The sequence below is a fragment of the Aptenodytes forsteri genome, unplaced genomic scaffold (genome assembly GCF_000699145.1).
Source record: "Aptenodytes forsteri isolate BGI_AS27 unplaced genomic scaffold, ASM69914v1 Scaffold371, whole genome shotgun sequence".
NCBI lineage: Eukaryota > Metazoa > Chordata > Aves > Sphenisciformes > Spheniscidae > Aptenodytes > Aptenodytes forsteri.
In genome coordinates this window covers 1,267,430-1,286,959 of record NW_008795322.1, presented here as the reverse complement: position 1 = coordinate 1,286,959, position 19,530 = coordinate 1,267,430, and the positions used below count along the sequence as shown (strand labels likewise).

The 19,530-nt window shown below is 37.8% G+C and overlaps 1 protein-coding gene across 1 annotated transcript in view; it reads right to left on the bottom strand.

Annotated features, from left to right (window-relative positions):
• Positions 1-19,530, bottom strand: part of LOC103899476 (protocadherin-11 X-linked) — a 532,785-nt gene that overhangs the window by 275,596 nt on the left and 237,659 nt on the right. The window contains exon 4 of the mRNA XM_019472250.1: positions 934-1,005. Within this exon, the coding sequence (XP_019327795.1) occupies positions 934-1,005 (72 nt within the window). The remainder of the gene's footprint in view (positions 1-933; positions 1,006-19,530) is intronic.

Below are 19,530 nucleotides of genomic sequence, written 5' to 3'. Positions count from 1 at the left end.
AAAGCAGAGGTAGGTGCTTCTGTCAGGAAGAGGCACTGTGCCATATGAATTACAAATGTGGAAGCTGCTGAAAGAAAAATGCCCCCACATCCATAAAAAGCAGCAGCTATCTTCCCCTGGGAATTTGCAGAAGCAGCCTGATTCTCCAGGTTGGTCTTCCCGGCACCCTACTTCATCTCCACCCCACTCCAGCGCCTTTTCTCATACAGTCCCAATCCTTATCCTTGGAACAGCAACACCCAGTTTCACCTACACTATGAACTGCCTCTTTCCTTCCCTCCCATCACCTCCGAAGCCACATATTTCAGTGTGCAGTACAGTACACTGATACACAGGGACTAGATAGCAAAAAAGGCTCTGAACTCCTGCATGTAAGAAATTTATAATGACTGATTTGCTCAAGTAAGTACACCACTGCAAGGCCAAAACATCCCAAAACACTGTGTTAAGGAAGATTGCATGTTAATATCCCCATTTCTTTATCTCTTTCTGCATGATTAAGTGTTGCTTCATTTTTGGTTAAATCCTTACGAATCAAAAGGTTGATCTTTCAAACCCCGCTCTCAAAATAACAAAATTCCACAAACTTCATTTCTACACCAGGAGATGCTCGCAGTTTCTTGACACACCATTCAGAAAGTAGTTTTGTTTTGTAAAGTTCTGCAAAGTTTTTTAAGCATATAAGGAACACACACCGAAGGCAAGATAATCCTGGCATTTCTGCCTTAGAAAAAAGCTGAAACTTTAACTAAAAGGACACTACCAATAGTCTGGGCAGCCAAACAGCGAAAGAAATCATTTTGACATACGATGCTAAGAACCACCCTGCTACCTGTTGCAGAGTTTCTTTAGAGGCCCAGGCTGATTCTATTAAGATGTATAGAAACCACTGTTACAGAAGAAAACATTATCAGAAAAGCTGTTCCAGCTTACCTGTGGCTGAGTCCAAGGCTCCAAGGTTGTTTCTTTCAAAGGAGTTTGTGGCCTTCCCATTTCTTTTGTGTGCTTTTAGGAGAGAAAAGTATGCATCAGTTATATGTTCAACTGCTCTATCAGCATTCAGCATTAATTTCCCTTGAGGGAATAAAACAGTCAGGTACAAAATTCATAAAAATAATGGTAATGTATCACAACTGCATACATTTGGAGTAGACTGTAGGTCTGATATTTTTGCAGCGAAGTAACTTATTTTTTATAGAGTTGCTTTAACTTTTAAGGTGTGGGGGTACACACTTTCATCTGTGTGTGCAGATGAAAACCTCGGACAAAAATATGAAATGACTTGCCAACAGAGTAAAGTTCAGCAGCAGAATTTCAGAGAGAACTTGACTCCGGTTTCTCTGCCATTTCCTACCCAGGCTGTGCTATGTTCAATGGACACCCTGTAAGAAGGACATAGGCTGCAGTGGAACTAACTTAAATAGGTGAATTAAAAGAAACATTATGGAAAACTTTTTTAAAGTCTGCATTATTTGGGCAGGGGAGCCACGTTTTCAGATGACAGCCCTTGCCTTTCCTCAATGCTCTTTGGAGCTGGAGCCAGAAGACTGAGCAGTTAATGGCTTCTTGTCTCTTCAACTTTTCACTACCTTGGAATATTTCAAGATCGACCACCCCAAATCAAAAGCCAGTATAATCAAATAGATTAAAGTAGAATTAATTCATAGAATTAGACTTGCTGACTCTTCACACTTCCCTTTTTTTAATATTACCAAAATACCCTGCAAATACTTGTTAATATCTGTAACGGGTCTGCTTCAATAACAAATACGTCAAGATTTTTGAGTACTGGGACTGAGCATTGAATAGGATGTTGGCTCCTTTTTATTTTCTCCGTATGAATTTCCCAGGGAAAGAACTTTACACATTGCTGCAAAAATACAGACAAGTCTCTCATATTTTCTTTCTCCCTAAATTCTTTCTGTCGTAAAATGGGAACAATGACACTCACAAAAAAGGTCCTCTGCTGAAATACACTATTTAAGTAGTGCCAGGATTTTCCTCCTCCTAAAATACAAAATCTCTAACGTACTACCCTTTGGATAAGGCCTTTGACAATACGTTATATAAATAGCATCTTATCCAGGTCTCACATCAGAGTGATCTAAATGCCCATGGAGACTGCAAGGATTGACAAAGAGAGGGAAATATATGCCATTGGATTTTCTGTCATATATAGTAAAATACGGCCACTTAAAAGGAAACATCTTTTTAAATACAGAATTCGCGGGCAATTTCAGTTAGCATGGAGCATTCACAGAGCTCATTTCAAAAAACACCTTATTAAATGGCAATTCTGTTTTGGCAGGTTGGATTGCCTGTAATAATAGATTACAGGCAGTCATTTTTACCGTTTTTGTTATGTTATATTTTGGGGTAGCAATGGAACACGATTCATTCTTGAAATAGAACAATAAGTGCATTTCCAAAGAAAAAAAGAAATAACCACAGATTTAGTGAATGCTAAACAGAGTTAAAATGAATGCATCTGGAAAGGGAAGGTTGTGTTTTTCGTATGTTCAAAAGCAAATATATTCTACATTATAATCTTTTTAAAATGTAATAATCAAGCATCAAAGGGACCCAAACACATAATGAAAATTATTAAACATATCAATTGTGGTGCCAAGATACCATAATAATTCCATACGGGATAACCTGCCAGGAACTGACATTAAAAAAATCACACTATTTCTTGAGAAATAGTTTTCCTTGGAATTTCACATCAGTTTCTTACACAACATTTGTCCAGTCAGTTCTATTGTAGAGCAGAGAAAAAAAGGAAAAAGCAAGTGCATGAGTACATGAAGAAAAGGGATGCAAAAGTACCTTTAGGTGAGACAATACTCAAAACGTTTGAGTAACAGTTGAAAACCACACTTTAAATCTTGGATATGACTTAATGAAGACTCAAACACCTCTTAATGCTGAATTTCTTATAGACTAGCACCTTGTGTTCTTCATTTCCTTCCTACTGTTTCCACTACCCAGCACCCAATGAGACCCTTTCACCCCTCCAAAGACAAGCGTCGGAAAGTAGTGACAAAACACAGCAAGAGTGAAAACAGAGCAGATTCTGGGGCAACTACTAGTCAGTGAGTAGCCTGCATCCTGGAGCACGTGGAAGAAAGAAAAAACCCAAGCAGTAACTGCTTTCAGCCCCTACAGGCTTTCCACATACAGTACACAATTTCTTTCTAGCTCTCATTCAATTTTTACAATGCCATTTCAGAACTAAAGGAATTGAGCTCTAAAAATTAAAGGCCTTAACAACACAGCAGAGATCTGGTTTGCCACAGAGTATCTGGAAGGGTATTTGTATTGCCACGTTTCAGTGTAGAAAAACATCTTATATGTAAGCTGTGCCTACACACAAGATAGCTTACAATGAACCAGCACTTGTACCGCTAACTAGCGGCACATCTGCTGCAGCTTCCAACTCAGCATGCTGCAAAACTTAAATCGTGCGAATACCTGTTCTGAACTACCTGCTACTATAGCAATTGTGCTTCTAGTATACAAGCTCCCTACTTACCGCTTGCTGAGACATACACACATTCTTAATGGATCACATAAGCAGCACTTATTCACAAGTTCTCTCTTCTCTTTTTTAAAGAGGAATGTGGTAATGATAGACAATCCTCTTGGGAGCTTCTTTCTTCCAGCACAGGTAAAGAAGCTCTTACTAAAGAGCTAAACTTCCCACTAAAAGTGGGAAGTTTTTGGAAGCCTCTATCCCCCCCATTTTGCTTTTAGCATCTTCCCACAGCCTTCTGCAGCTTCTACAGTTCCTTTAAAGAAACAATAGAATATGCCCACAGTCTTTTGTTTATGTTCCCTCCACTTCCTCAATTTGACATTTAAGTTTCACATATAGAAGAAAATTGTACTCATAATGAGATAAAGATGGAATGATTTCAACCTGGATATTATGTTATGGTTTCAGCAGTGCCATTAAAGCTCCTTTAGCTCTTGTACACGCACCGATTACAATTTCTCTAGCAGGCAGGCTTGTCTTCTGGAATAAATTAGGGTTTTTTCATGTTTGATGAACCACCTGTCACTTCTGTTACAGCCAACTACCGTTCCACAAGCACGGGGCGTATCCGGACAACTGATTCAGCTCCTACCATTCATCCAACACCTTCTGAGATCTGCCCCCCTCTGCTGGAGTTGAGGGAGACTCATGTTGCTCTAAATCATTCCCTGACACCCCGTATCGCTGCCCTGGTACAAGCACTGGGGAAGGCAAAAAAAGACAGGAAACCCCGTAAGGTCTTGCTGGCTGTAAGGGTTTCCTTTACCTCAGTAATCTCTTCTGCCCAGTGGGAAACGCAATACTATCAACTGTTCCCCAAGGCCAGGCAATCCTGTCTATCCACAGAAAGTCCAATTTTCAGGTATTTTCAGTGATACAGTATGAAAGTAGTTTTAGTTTGCTGAGTCATTATACAGCCAGTCACATCAGTCTTCCACCTGACCACCTAGAAATTACCCTGTTCAATTATGTTAGCAATCAATAAAGTCCAGCATAATGGCCAGGTAGTAAAAAGATAGTGCACAAAATATTTTGCTGATATTTGGAATTTTCTGTCTAGTTGTAACAGCAAAAGAAAGCTTTAATATTTAATCACAGTAGTTACTAAATCTTTTTTTAGGGAAAAGTGAAATTCATCATGAATATTTCTTGTTGTTTATTAGGAACAGTAAGTTAACAAACATATAATTACTTACGACAGCTTGACAGATAATATCCAGGCTTCCAAAATCTACCAGAGAAAATAAATTGTAAAATAGACTTTAAAGGTTATGAAAGTCATTGTTTTAAGGCAGACTTCATGTTTATCTTTAAGATGCCACACTGATGGTCCCCACCCTGAAATATGAGGGGGAAATCTCTTGTGCACCTGAAATAATTCAAACTAATCTTACAACAACTGTACATGCACAGAAGGAGCTCTCCCTTCTGATGGCATCCTCCCCCTGCGCTACTCGGCTCCCAGTGTCTGTACAGTTTAGGCTGATCCATTACAAGACACTGCTAATTTGCTCAACCTATTTTCTCCGTCAGACTCAACCCCAGTCTCTCTTTGCCCTAAGGTACTGGTCCATCTCTCTGTCTAGGATCCTGCCCTGCCAGTCCCCTGTGTAGGTCAGGAAGGTGGGATGCAGGTGACTGAGGAAGAGGGACGCCCATTCCCTGCGATCCTGTCTGACAGCCACCCGCTGAGCTCTCGCTTTTGCCTCTCCCTCTCCACAGTGCATCACACTAGAAGCAGCAATGAGAGGAAGCTGCCACGTCCAGCTGTGCACGCAAACAGCACCCTGCTCCGCAGGCAGAGGCAGGCAGCTGCCCGCTCTCTGCCTCTGCCAAACTCAGCTCGAGCTGCACTCCTAGTCGCAGAGCCTGCCATACCCCTTAGCTTCCCACAGCCAGGACTCCTGAGCTGCCAGGCAGCCGCCTCTAATACAAAATACATACTCTAAAATTGTGGGAAAGTCCTTCCCTTTTTGTTGGAAAGAAGTTAAATTATGTTCAATAGGTTGGCCTCAGCTTTGTAAGCTGGGGTTTTAAAATAATAATAAAAATTTCTAGTAACTTGACCCATGGATATGACTAATTTTTCAATGACCATCACTTTTCCAGGCTGCAAAGGGAATTTGTTCTGGCCCTCAAACTTTTTATTCTAATACTAACTACTGGATCTGTTCAGCTAAGTGTCATTCCCTTTTCATCCCGCTTCCCTATTGACAGTTTTTTGCTTCTCTTCAAACCAAATCTGGATTTATTAGAGTTAAAAAGAAAAGAAAAAGTTACAACATGACAATTTTGGTTTATGTATCTTGATTTCTGGAAAAGCCCTAAAATTATCTAGATGGATACTACCACCAATAATTCTAATGGTTATTGATTGCTATGAGAAGCAAAAGCAGACTGAAATTCAAAGATAATACAATGCATTTTTCTCTGGTGCCTTACAAAATTGCTATGGCAGCATTAAGATCATCTGACTCAAAGTGTTCCACTCCTGCACTTTACAGGAAAGAAAAAAAAAGTGCTTTATGAAATTGTCTTTCAAGCTGAAATCCTGTATGGCTTGAAGTGAGATTTAGGAAACAAACAGGAAAAGACATTTTGTAAGTAGCATATTAGCTATGTTACATCATCGAAGTCTGGTTGGGATTGCACATGTTTATTTGGGGCAGCTTTTGTCTTTTCTAGTTATGTTTAAAGTCTACGGCCAAAAGCTACATTTTTAGACAGGAACAGCAGACTTCACTATTTTTCTGACCCACATTATAATCAGGAAATCATGTATACTAATTTCACTGTCCAGGCAGAACATCTTTATTATCACACTGAGACAGAGAAACGCTGTAAGCCCGAGAAGGAGATTATCTCCATTAACAATGCCTCCTTCTTGCCTGTAAGTTGATTTCAGGTAATTGGATTCCTGCAGTCCTCTCCTTCAGCCTCCTAAGATCCTTCATGTGAAAGGTGAACAGAAGGGTTAATTTAAGTGAATAAAGTATAATTTTATGTAACAGATTGCTAGAACAAATTATTTTGTTCCACTTTTCCAAGCTTTGTATAAATATGAAAATAAATCTGCATGACACAAGTATATGGGAAAGCCATAGGACAGCTGAAATCAAGGTGTTAGTAATGATTCATATGGGAAGGTTTTTGCTTTGTGTTTGAGAAACACATTAGCTCTGCCTTTTGCCAAAGAGCAAAAATACAATTTGGAACTCACAGATGAAAACCCCTTTGTGGAGGTACTGGCGAGGAGCCCACAGTCTAGAGCCCTGAAATGTGATTTAGGAACGACAGCAACAATCGGCTTTCCACACCAAACAGCAACCTGGAATCACCACTGACACAACTTCTACACTGTTTTGGCTGTAACAACTGCAGTTCCATTTCTGAAAGTATCAAAATGCCTTGTGATGTTGCTATACATCCTCCCAGTGATTCCTTGGCCTCAAAAGCCACAATTTAACCCAGCAAGTCTCTAATGGTTCTGCCAACAGGCAGCTTTTATCTTGCAATTACCTCTTCAAAGATGCAATAAATCACCTAGTGCATATCCAGCCAGCCAGCAATTATAAGGGCATGATTTCCAGAGGTGCAGCACACCCACAGCCTCCATCTTTTACAGCTGTTATACTATTCCTGTAGAAAAATCAGCTCTTTGCTTACTTATTTTCCTTCTTTCGTTCCAACGTATCTATGAGTAAAGCGGGTGCCTGGCAGGAGACAGGAAAGGAAGATAAAGGCAGGGTGTGGGGTGGGGGTTGAATGACTACAGCATACTAGGAAAGCTCAGAGGTTTAACAAAGCCTGACATGAGATTTGCCAGATGGTTCTGTACCGGATTGTAAAACTTTAAACTAATCTTCATTTAAGAGTTTTAAGGGCTGTATCCCTCTTATAAAGCCTCTTGCTCTTTTGCCTGGTTGATTCTGGTAAATTATAGATCAGACTTTAGAAAACTGCTTCCATGAACAGCGGCTCCTTAAATCTCAGCTAAACTGAGCAAGAAGATTACATGTTATTATGATGTAGCACAGCAGGATTTTTGTACAGCAAACATAATGATGTAGAGAAGGATAAAACTATCATTCTGTGCAAGGAGGTCATCCATAGAAGAACAATGCTTTTTTATACAGCTAGCAAATCCATACATACATGGTGAATCTTCACGTGGCAAATTCTTTTTCTTAATGGTTCTGTAAAGAAACCCCACCATAAGCAGAACCCAAATCTGTATTTCAGGATTCAATGATCAAGCATCTTACAGGAAAGGAGATGTCATTTGGGAGAAATGATTCCAAATATTAGTAGAAAAAGTATCTATTTCAAGGGCAATTTTAGGGTAAATCATCCTATTGGTTTTATGCAAGGAGAAAGGATTTCCTCTGAATCTCCAGTGAGATGTCAGATACTGTACGTAGTATTAAAAATTAAAATGCTCACTAATCTTACAAGTGCATATATATACTTTTAATTGTAAATCAAATACAGTTCACATGGAAAAGCACAAAGTAAAGTCAGTATATTAAGGTGTAGAAGTTCTTTCCACCTGCTGTCAGTATTTGTAATCTTACACAGTATCTTCACAGTTGAAATTATAGTAGAGGGAATTTATAGATTTCGGACACTAAATGATGACAAAGTTGAAGTTGGAACAATGGAGAATAAAACCAAGTGCTTGGTAACTAGCAATAGCAAAATTTCAAAAATCAACAGACTGAGACCACCAAGTTCTGAGACTTGATACAGTAATTTGATACTAAAATTGTGGCCTGTCAATCTTTTGAACAGGTGATACAAACGTTTAAGTCTGTTCAGCTTTGAGTCAGCAGCCTACTGAATTTGCTCTAATCTTCTTTTTCTGTACATGATTTTGAATGCAATGTAGTAATGTCAAATGACCTCCCCCTTCTCTCTCTTTTTAATTGAAACATTATTTCCTGCACATGAAAGCTTTTGACTTAAAAGCAATCAGGTGTGATATTCACAGCTCTGGTCTTTTCAAAATGTCATGCACAGGAATTATACGGATTTATTCTAAAGCTCTCTGTAAGAGTATCAGCATTTTGGAATGGCTAAGAAAATGCCTATCTATGAGAACATGCTATTGAAGACTTTGTTGTTCAACTGATTTTATTACATTTAAGTAACAATCAGATACTGTGTTACACTTCTGTTTTATCTTGCACGTCATTGCTAACATACTTAAACAAGTTTCCCAAATTTCAGAAATTATAAAAATTTCTTAATCGATGCATAGTTAAATTCTTTCTGATATAAGAACAGAGCCATTCTCACAAATTCAGATAGTCCTAAAGGAGCAAAATTACTTTAAATTTTGATAAACACAACTTTTTTTTTAGTTCATATATGTAAAAATCTTAGTGGTAATAGCTGATAAAATATGCTCACACTACATGTTCTGACTTGAAAGTATTTACATATATAAAACTAATGTGACATTATACGCGAAGGTATTCTTACATCAAGTGAAAGGGGAAAAAAAAAAGAACATAATATCAAACAGCTTGTTTTAGTTGCCTGAGCTCTACTTAGCTTTTAAAGAACGAATATAAATGTACACAAATCCGTTTTGTGACTCGGATATAAAGCATCATGTTAAAAATGTAGTACATGGTAGCAAAACTATGAATGTTTATATTCCTGCATATTTTCACAGGAGCTGTTAAAATTCACATTTCTTGTTATATCCCTTCATAAAAATAGTTTCTCTTTCTGTAGGTTATTCAGAAAAAATAGCATAGCCTCTGCCAGTATCCATCCTTGTCCAAATGGGTTTTTTTCTAGGGCTTGTCATCTTCTTTCTCTATGGTGTGACTAAGTTGTACTTTATAGAAATCCAGCTTCTTATAATGAACATTTGCAATTTAAATGGCGCTCTCTCTCTCTGAACATTGTCTGAATTGGATAAAGTTGTTAAAAGCTAAGGCTTCCTAGTTTTTTTACTTTACTAAACAAGCAAAGTAAAATTACATTATCGGAGTCGGCCAGGAGTAGCCTGGACCTGGCTGCTGGAGAAAGGCCTGAACGGGAATCTCGCATGCTGATTATAGCCAGGAGAGAATGGCTGACAAACCCCTACACTTTAAGCTTTGAAGTGTGGCAGAACTAAGGAAAATGTGCCACCTTAAATTAGATTTTTCCAGAAAGTTGATAAATAGGCTTACTTATAAAGAGCAGCAAGACTAATCTGCAATTCTCCTGACATTAGAGACAACATGATCTATAGAAGCCTTGTTGGATCATCAGCTCCTTTCATTTGATGTCATCCTATTTATATTCCTTATCCCCAGCTGTGACTATTTGTCTTATAAAGTATGTTTGATTTTTCTAGTGCACATTGTAGTTCTTAGTATATGAAATAAAATAAAAAGTCAGATTGTTCTTCAGGTGGCAAGAGTATGTCCAGAACAGGCACTTGTACCATAAATAATCCCTCAAGAGATAAAGAAGTATGCTTGGAAATAACTTTTTTTTCTTATCAAGTCTCTGAGTAAATTATCCAGTATGTATCCTAAGTTATGGCACAGAATTCAGATTGAATGCAAGCCGTGTAACTTGTAAAATAGGGAGGAACAACGAAACGCATGTAGGAGTCACCAAGGGTAAGCATAGTAAGAGTAGCTCCATCTGCTCTAAGGCAGGTCAATGTAAGGGAGATCCATCGCCCCACTTAAACCAAGAATGTCTGTGGGCTATATCAGCACAACTTGTGAAAAATATATATGAGTCTTTTTACAAGCATAGACGTATGTAATCACATACTCCTGTCATTTGTTACCTTACATGTGGTTAGGATAGAGTCTGAAATCCCAATATTATTATGGTAAAATCCATTTAAAGTTGTATTGCATTCTTATTAATCAAAAGAAACTGGTGCCTATCTGCCTCTCTGCACCTTCTTCCCTTCCCTTGGACAACTATGCACATCAGCTGTCCATCAAGAAAAACAGTACGAAAATACTTACTTACTTGTTCCAATGGGAAACTGCTATCCAAAGATGCTGACAAAGTCCCATCACACTTCCCCTAATACTCATACGTATACCAACCTCATCTTCACTCTAGATCAGGAATCCCTTCTAAAGTTACAGGAAAAATCCTACCCTGATACCATACATTTAGCTGTGCTAATAGGGTTTGCTGTCAAGAGAATAGTAATTCTATTTCAGGAAGAATTATAAAATTCTAACCTTTATTTTTTTCAGCTAAACATAATAAACAATAACATTATGAAATTACTTCTCTTGATGACCTACATAAATCTGTCTGCTATGCTGTCTTTCTGGAAGGAGGGAACCTACAACTCATCAGAAGCCTCGGCGGGCCGGGGCATCACCTAGGGAGGCTGCACTGAAGAAAGAGATTTTGGAAGTCCTGAGGGACTGAGGCCAAGGTACACCAATGCCAGAATTTCACTGATACTTAACTGCCTCCATACTTACGGTAGATTCGTATGCTTGGGACATGGTGGCAGGAGCGCAAATCAGGCAGGCTCAGAAGCATTCTCAGTAGGTTTTGAGGTTTTGTGTTTTGAAGGGGTTTTTGGTTTGGGGTTTTTTTGTTGTTTGTTTGTTGTGTTTGGGGTTTTGGGGTTTATTTACATACATAGGTACAAGTAATGGGCCCGCCCAGGAGATTCAGGGAAGTTATCATCACATAGATGTGCTCTTATTATTGTCTAGACATCTTTACAAGATTCCTTGGCCCAGATATTTGGATGGCTTTAAAACTTAAGTACTTAATACAAGTATTACCTCTGGTGCATCTGTTATCTTGTCCCTACTCTGATCAGAAATACGCTCAGAGCACAGGCATGCAGCAGAGGCAGAGTTTGTCTACTCCTGTTGTACCCATCACTGAGTGTGGCAACGACACGGCAGCAGTGTGATCGGCACAGATTAGCGATCCACGGGGATTACACAGCCTGTGCTGAAGACCACGTTACCGCAAAATTTTGCTGCTATTGTAACTGAAGACAGTTAGATAAAGTTTAGAAGGTAAAATAATGAACACAAGAAAAAATAAACCCTGTGCTCTCCATAGGTTTTATAAACGAGGTGAGAATTAAGAATGCAAAGGGATCAGGGGAGATCTGAGTCTTTTAAATAACGGGCGAGGCAGGAGGAGTATTTCCGAAGTACTGAAGAACGTTGACAAGCGGGTGTTACAGTGGTGTTAAGGATGTCTGAACTTAATCCTATGAGGTGTCTTCACTTAAGATAAATCAGTTTCTGACTGTCTTCTACCAACTGTATTGTACCTAAGTCCATGTGCATTCTCACCGTCTATTTTAAAGTTTATTTTAATCCTGACACACACTGTTTCTCAAATACGTTTCCTGACACTTACCATGTTTTCTATTTTATTTTCTGTTATTCATTAATTATTGAATGAGAGATTGTTTTTCCCCCTTGGGGCAGGGTGGGGGAAAGAGAAAAAGAAAACACAGAACATAGTATCTGAAATCACATCTTCCATAAATATATGATTAAATTAGTTTATGCAGGTCCGCTTCCGCTAATAATGCCTGGACTGGAAAACTTTTCAAGCACAGTCCTCCTGTTTTATACAAACAATAATGAACTGATACTAGTATCACTCCTCTGGAAGCATCATTTTCCTCATTTTAAAAATGGCAAACTAAAGAGCAGAGTCACACATACAGTAATTTTTAAAGCAACAGACAATTTTTATTCCTAATGCCAAGATGAGAGAGAAAATGCCCTCTCTTTGATAAGACTGGGAAGAAAACTACTGTCATAAATACACTAGAACACTGGAAGATGTTCTAATGTATAAGATTAGAATTTGGAAGACACCTTTCAGAACAGATGCATATTCACACACACGTTCTCTCGCTCTCTGATTTCCAGAGCCCCTCCAGATTCCAAATATTGCAGATGTGTTACATGAAAATGTATTTTATTTTTGTTATGTATTTTTATAGAACAGACTCTGTTACATTGTAGAGGATACTCTTATTAAGCAATGTACTGTATAAGTCAAGCTTTTTTCTAAATTACTGCAAATAATTATTTTTCTGCATCTGAATTCCCAGCAGTCCGTTACAGATATGGGGCACGTGAAACCTGAGGGAATGCGTTAGGTGATCTGATACTTCAGTTACAAGCTCTGGCCCTAAGCAGATAAATATGAAACTCTTGGAATTTCAGCAAAAATGTTAGCAAAGGATTTTTAATGCTGAATCCAAAACACGGTAACATGTACACATACCTGGTCTGGTTTAATTCTAGCTAGTTTGAACACCAAAAATAGTGAAGACATGATAGCAGAGACTTAAATTTGAAACAGCTTACAGAGAAATACAGGAAGCTTTGCAAGATTTAGAACTCAATTTTTTCCACCAAAACACTACATGTTGTTAGAAAAAAGTGCAAAAACTGGATTTTCTAATTTCAGGTAGATAAGGTCATAGATATGAACTTACAAAAACAAAGATCACTTTAAACCATCCTCTTTTGTTGATTTTGTAGAAAAAAAAATACATCCTAGTGGATTAAGGAAAACAGTATCAACGGAGCTACTATTTTATACGCAGAGCTCTTGTACGTGTTAAAGAAAATGGCAGTTTGCTTATTAGGGAGAATTGCTTTAATTCTTCCAGATGATGTATTCCAGGAATAATTTGAGCTTTTAGAAATAGTTGAGATAAAAATCATTGAAGCATCATTCTGATGGAAGTTGAGGGTTTTGCATATCTCACTTAACATAAGAGATTTGCAAATAAACATTTGGAGGATGTGAAAAGCAATGGCACAAAACACAGAAAATGGCCATCACTGGATTTCTAAACTATTTACACTGAATTGCTACTTGTCTTAGATTAAGCACACTTTCAGTGAAATAATACATGGCAGTGAAATCATACACAGTAGCCACTTTCATTAATTTATTATAAGGTGCGTTATTCTGTCCATATGCAAGAGACTGGGAATAATTTCACTTATAAAGATTGCGATAATTTTCTAAAAGGATATGCAAGTCTTGTATGATCTTCTCTAATACCTATGATTTATGTATTCCATAAAAAATATTCTGTTATCTCAGGATTATTGCACTAAAGCTCCTGGTGTAAATTCAAAATCTTAAGGAATATGAAACACTCTCACAACTTACATGACAGTGGCCCTTAGACCTTTTCAGATTATGTTCTCCACGTTCTTTATTATTCTACTTCCTACACCTTATGAAGTACTACTGAAATGAAAGATCTGAACTCACTCCAAATGACTTTTATAGAGGCAATACTGATCCAAGGCTCACTGCAAAAAAAAAAAAAAAAACAAACCCACAACCCACAAATTAACCAAAAAGATTCTGGGTCAGTATGCTTTATTTTTACAGATTATTTGATTTTTTAAATGCAAGTATAGCTTAATATTATGTGTGAATTGAAATGTTATCAACAAGAGAAATCAAAGAACAGTTATTTAAATGATCCCCTTCTGAAGTAGGGAAATGGAAAACACTTTGTCCCACAATCCTTTAAATATTCTTGTCAGTCCTGTTGTAACATAAATACATAAAGATGAAACACCTTTATTACAAGAATGTAAAGCTGTTATAATCTATCTATACATGTATAAAGTCTCAGCATTCAAAGGTAAAAATAATATTTTTCCTTTCTTTATTATTCCAGACTTATCTCAAAGGGAACAGTTGGAAAGAAAGAAGAGGCGGCATAAAACCTGTTGACTGAACCAAATGGAATTTTCTAGGCAATCACAAGCAGAACAGATAGGCTGGCTATACAAACGCACCAGCTCCTCTTTCCTTTCCTCCTCTACGTAGTTGAGCACATATGCTGCTGCTCAATATTAGTGAAGAGGAACTCAAAAAGCAAACATCATAAACTTTTCATGTCCTTCAAAATTTCTATGTTCAATTCCGATGCAGCAGTGTACCTGGCACAAGTACACTCGGCAAGATTTATATCAGCCAGCCCAAGGAACCTATGCTGACAACATCCTAAAACAATCATCCCATTCTGTTTCTTTAGCAAACAAAGAGTTGGAATAAAATGAAAATGAGAAGAACAAAAATGTCACTGCTGCTCAGTCACTGGGTACTAAGAGACACTGCTGATTAAGATATTAACTGAAAAGCCCAAAAAGATAAACCTTTTGAAACAGGGAAAGACATTTGTTCTCCTTTGTAGACATACACTGATTATACTAAGAAAATGTAACCACTGCAAATATAAAAATCACAGCTAAAATAATTAATAAAAATGCTAAATGACATACAAAGAAAATTACATAAAAGAGTTCCCTCAAAACCAGCTGCTTCTGATACATAGCAAAATGAGCATGTGTCACGCAACTGATGTTAGACAAAAGATACATCAACAGGGATGGAGGAAGACTTCTGGAAAGCTGCAGATCACATCAAAAATGCAAAACTATTTTCTGTGTTAAATATGTATGATAAACATAAACTTTAAGACAACAGACCTAATCCTGCATTGTCCTGAATCCTGTGAATGAGGAATTTTACAAAATCTCACATCTGTTTCATGGAAATTTTTAAAGTACTATGTTACACCAGTGAATTTTTAGACTCTTCTTAAACAATCTTAGAAAGGCCAATAGCAGTAAATAGAAGATAGCAAAGTATCATGGCATATTATACTTCTATTCTTAACACATCAATGAATCACACTAAAGATTCAAATGGCATGTCCCTCCCCTATTACCCATCACACAGAGAATCTAGAATCTATAAATCTAGACTCACCTATTACCCATCACACAGAGAATCTAGAATCTATAAATCTAGAATCTATAAATGCATGAACTATTACAAAATCACAAGATTTATAGGAAAAAATCCACCATGGAAATAATTTTTCTACTTCTCTATTTACAAGTTTTTCCTACATTTACCTCTTACTTTAGAGAAATATTCTACTGTAGCATAAGACATCACTGATTCATTTTAGACAAACCAGTTTGTTTCAGCAAAAATTAGTGTGAAAGAATCTTATCATAAAAGGCTAAAATGGCTATAAAGGAAATTGCACAGCTCAAGTAAAGTCTTAAACAGTCATCTCCTTACAGAAAATTAATATTATATCTCAACCAGAAATCAGATTCACTTTAAAAAACTGTAACATTTCTCTCCCAGAAACATATTGGGATTTGATTTTTTTCCCCCTTTCTCTTTCTTTCTCAGTCCTTATGAAGCTATCTCTAGTTTATAAAATTTCTTCAAGCAATTTTCTGCCACAATTGGCTTCTTTAATTTACCTCTATCATAAATTCCCAAGCGCAAGAGTAGGTTCTTTGCTGCTCTGACATCTGCATTTAATTCTACATTCCTTCCTTTCATTTCAGAAACATCCACCTTTATCTACCTCATTTTACTTTGGGGCATCATTTAACTTAGTCCTCCCTAGCCACAAGTCCTAGCAGACCCTCCCACAAACTTCTCGCTTCAGTAAATTGATTTGCTGTCTCCTCTAACTATCCTTCACAACAAATCAATCATTTGACTCCTCCAACTTTTCTGAAGGCTTACCTCTTGCCTGCAAGAGGAAAGTTGTAATCATCCTTCTTTTTTTGTATTTCTCTGTGGCAGTGGAGAAAGATTCATTTTATACCCAGCATTTGCCACCACAGCTGGGTTCAGACAGAGCCAATGGACCAGTCAGTGCTCCCAGTCTCACTGCCATCACTGTCCATCGGAGGTGGAAGATGGCAAGAACACTGCGAACACGCTGCCCCGCACGAAGGAGTTACTTAAACCAGTAGAAGTTCTCCACCTGCTCACACACACCGACATGCACCACAGTTAGAACTTCTCTTAGGATATGCCTGTCCATCTTACAGTTTTGGAATACTTCTTTCACTTCTTTCCATTTGCCTCACTGTTACAGTACCAGAAAAGGACTTGATCTCAACTGACTAATGACTAGAATCGGCCACGCGAAGAAATACCGTTAAGAAGCTCTACTGAGAGTGACTGCTGTACCTCAACAATCTGGAGCATAATTACGGACCGAGCTGTTCAGACATTCTGGAGTAAGTCAATAACTGAACTTCACATGAGACGGTTTTGTATCTTGGAAAGAACACCACATCATTAGATAGGTCAGAGAGGCAGGAAGAAAATGGATACAGATAAGGTAAACATACCGCTCCTACAGAAATATTAAAATGAATGGCATTGTTCATCTTAGAAGAAAATGAAAAGCATGACAGAAGAGGATATACATACCAACACACACAGATGTATTTGTAGGCCAAGTAAATTATATGTTGACTGCTCGCACAATTCTAGTTCAAGAAGTAGGAGGAACCAATTAAATTAGTATGTTGGTTTTTAAGGGAATTAAAAAAAAGCTGTCTTGTATGCTGTATGGTTGGAGTGCTGAGCACATCATGGATTTCACAACATGGCATTAAAGAGTAACAATATTCAGAGCTATAATAATTAAGACAAAATAGACATGATCTCCAGAGAGCAGTGCAGAACCTTATTTTCCAGCACCTTTAAGCTATTCTAAGCTGTGGGAGTGAGATCTTTGTAAGTGATAATTCCACCCTATGGCACTTCTAACACATTTTTCATAAACAACCCACATTTGCCCGTGTTAGTTCTGGTGTACTTTACAGTTTTAGCAACACAGTGTTTCTTGTTTCTGCAGATTTGCATTTGTCCGCACATGTTTGATGTAAGCTGGCAAACCATAGCTTGCCTCCAGAGTGAAACAACCCCCTGAACAACACAAGATCTCCTGCTGACAAGCAGGCTGTGCCAAGATGTCACTATGTGTGTGCTCCAGTGACTTAATTTCAGTAACTGAAAGTCAGAGCTCTGAGGACATGACTTTCCCAGTGTAGGCAGGGCACAACACAGCATTTCATCGTTCTCATCACAACCCACGTCCAAACCACTGTAGATCGCATGACCACAGCACCAGCAAAACCTGCAGAATCATCGAGTGATTCAACAGTTACCATTTCAGTAAGTTACACAGTGTGATAAACTGTGTTTCAGCAATAATAAAAATAGTTCACGGAAGAAAACATTAGGTAGTAACAGGTGATATGTTGTCCTGTATTTGCTAGAGCATGTTGTGATAGTCGGCTTCCAGTCCCATGTGTTAATATAGGAAAATTAGTTTCTGACTCTCAGACAAATCAATGAACTACAAGTTTTATGAGAGAAAGCTGTAGGTTGTAATAGTTTTAACACGGAGAAGTAAAAAATAATAAAATAAAAAAATATTTTGGGGAATTTAAAAGAAAAAGAAATTAAATGTGCTGGGGCATTAAGGTCAGCTTCCTAATGCACAGTAAGCATTCACTAGTGTAAAAAGCTTTTATGGTTTCCCGAGGCTCAAAGTGCACTCTTCTGCTTTTAGATGTCAACAGGTCCATCCTAACCATGCCCTTAGCATTCGTAAATCATCCACTTCATTAGCAGCCAGTGCCGATCGGCTGTGCGAGTAAATCTAGAGAAGTTAACTACCAAACACAACATCCCTGGCGAAGCACTTTGTACTGAATTTGAAATGTATTTCTGAGATTGCCCTCTGTGCCAAACGTGCAGAGGAAATCACCTCGCTGAGAGGTGCAACAAATACAAGCTCTTATGAATGCAGCACTGACAAAAAAATGCAAGCACCTTGGCCTTGTCAGCCCAATGTTAAAAGTTATAGCCAAGTTCTTCATCAGAATCATTAACTGCTACATAGCACAGAGGAAACAAAGGCAATGCAGCGAAAAGGCTCGCCATGGAGCGTTACCTGCTAGCTGCCCTCCACAGCTGCCTGCACACAGAGCCTGGGCAAAATTACAGTTCACATATTTATACTCTAGTAATAACCCCCCCAATCCCCGTTACTGGGGATAAAACCAAACTGATTACACGTTTCCAAAGATTCTTCCAAAGTTGAAAGCTTTTCTCTTTCCTACTGTATATGACTGTGAAAGTGAGAGACCAGATTCAACTGTAGTTCATAGTCATTCTCATTTCCAGAAGAGGTTTCTCTAGTGCAATAAGTCTATGGCTGCATCCATCCCTCCTTTGCTTCTTTGGTCCTGGTTTCCTAGTCTGGAGGTTTGTTGGAGTATGTAGGTACATACATACACAGACATATGTGTTTAGATTTCTTTCATGTAAAGATGACTAGTTATTAAAAGTTATCAGCCCATGATAAAGTGTCATGTGTGAGGAAGAGAGTCTTCTGGAATCTGATTTTTAAACCCTTTTTAGTAAGGCTGTATAAAGTTTTTTTTGTTTCTTTAAGATTCCTACCAATATAAAACAACACTATGAAATCCCATACCCGTAAATATCCTGTTTTTACAGAAAACCAGGAATACATGCCCATTTGTATGGAACTCACACTGTGGTATCTGGCAGCACGACAACCACGTTTTATAGAAGTTGTCACCAAGAGACCTGTTCTGGCCAGAATAAATTTGCTTACCACAAACTGGTATGTGCAGGAATGTCCCACCAGTAGGAAATGGCATACTTTGTCCATACTCCGTAACAACTGCGGTCAGAAAGTAAGAATACTTTCAACATAACTGAAATTCTTTGAAATTCCCTAGTCTGCTGTTTTGTTTATGTTGGAATAAAACCAAAACTCTCAGCTCAGATCTACTTTCCCAAGGAACTCTCAAAGCTCGTCTTTTGTGCCCAGTATCTTTATGAAGAACAAAACAACCAGAGATGTCTGTGCTACTGTTTATTTATATTATGTTAGTCGTTACTGGGTTTTGGCATACCATAAAATATTAATAACGATTAAAAGAGTATGCTTATTTTCCTACAGGGCATAATACAGACTGCATATCAATTTACAAGTATTTTATCAATTTTTATAGTTAGTTTTAGTATATGAATAAAAATGGTACTTATAATTAACATTTATCCCTCTTTTGTACTCTTTAGATATATGCATACATACAAACTTAGATAGACAATAAACA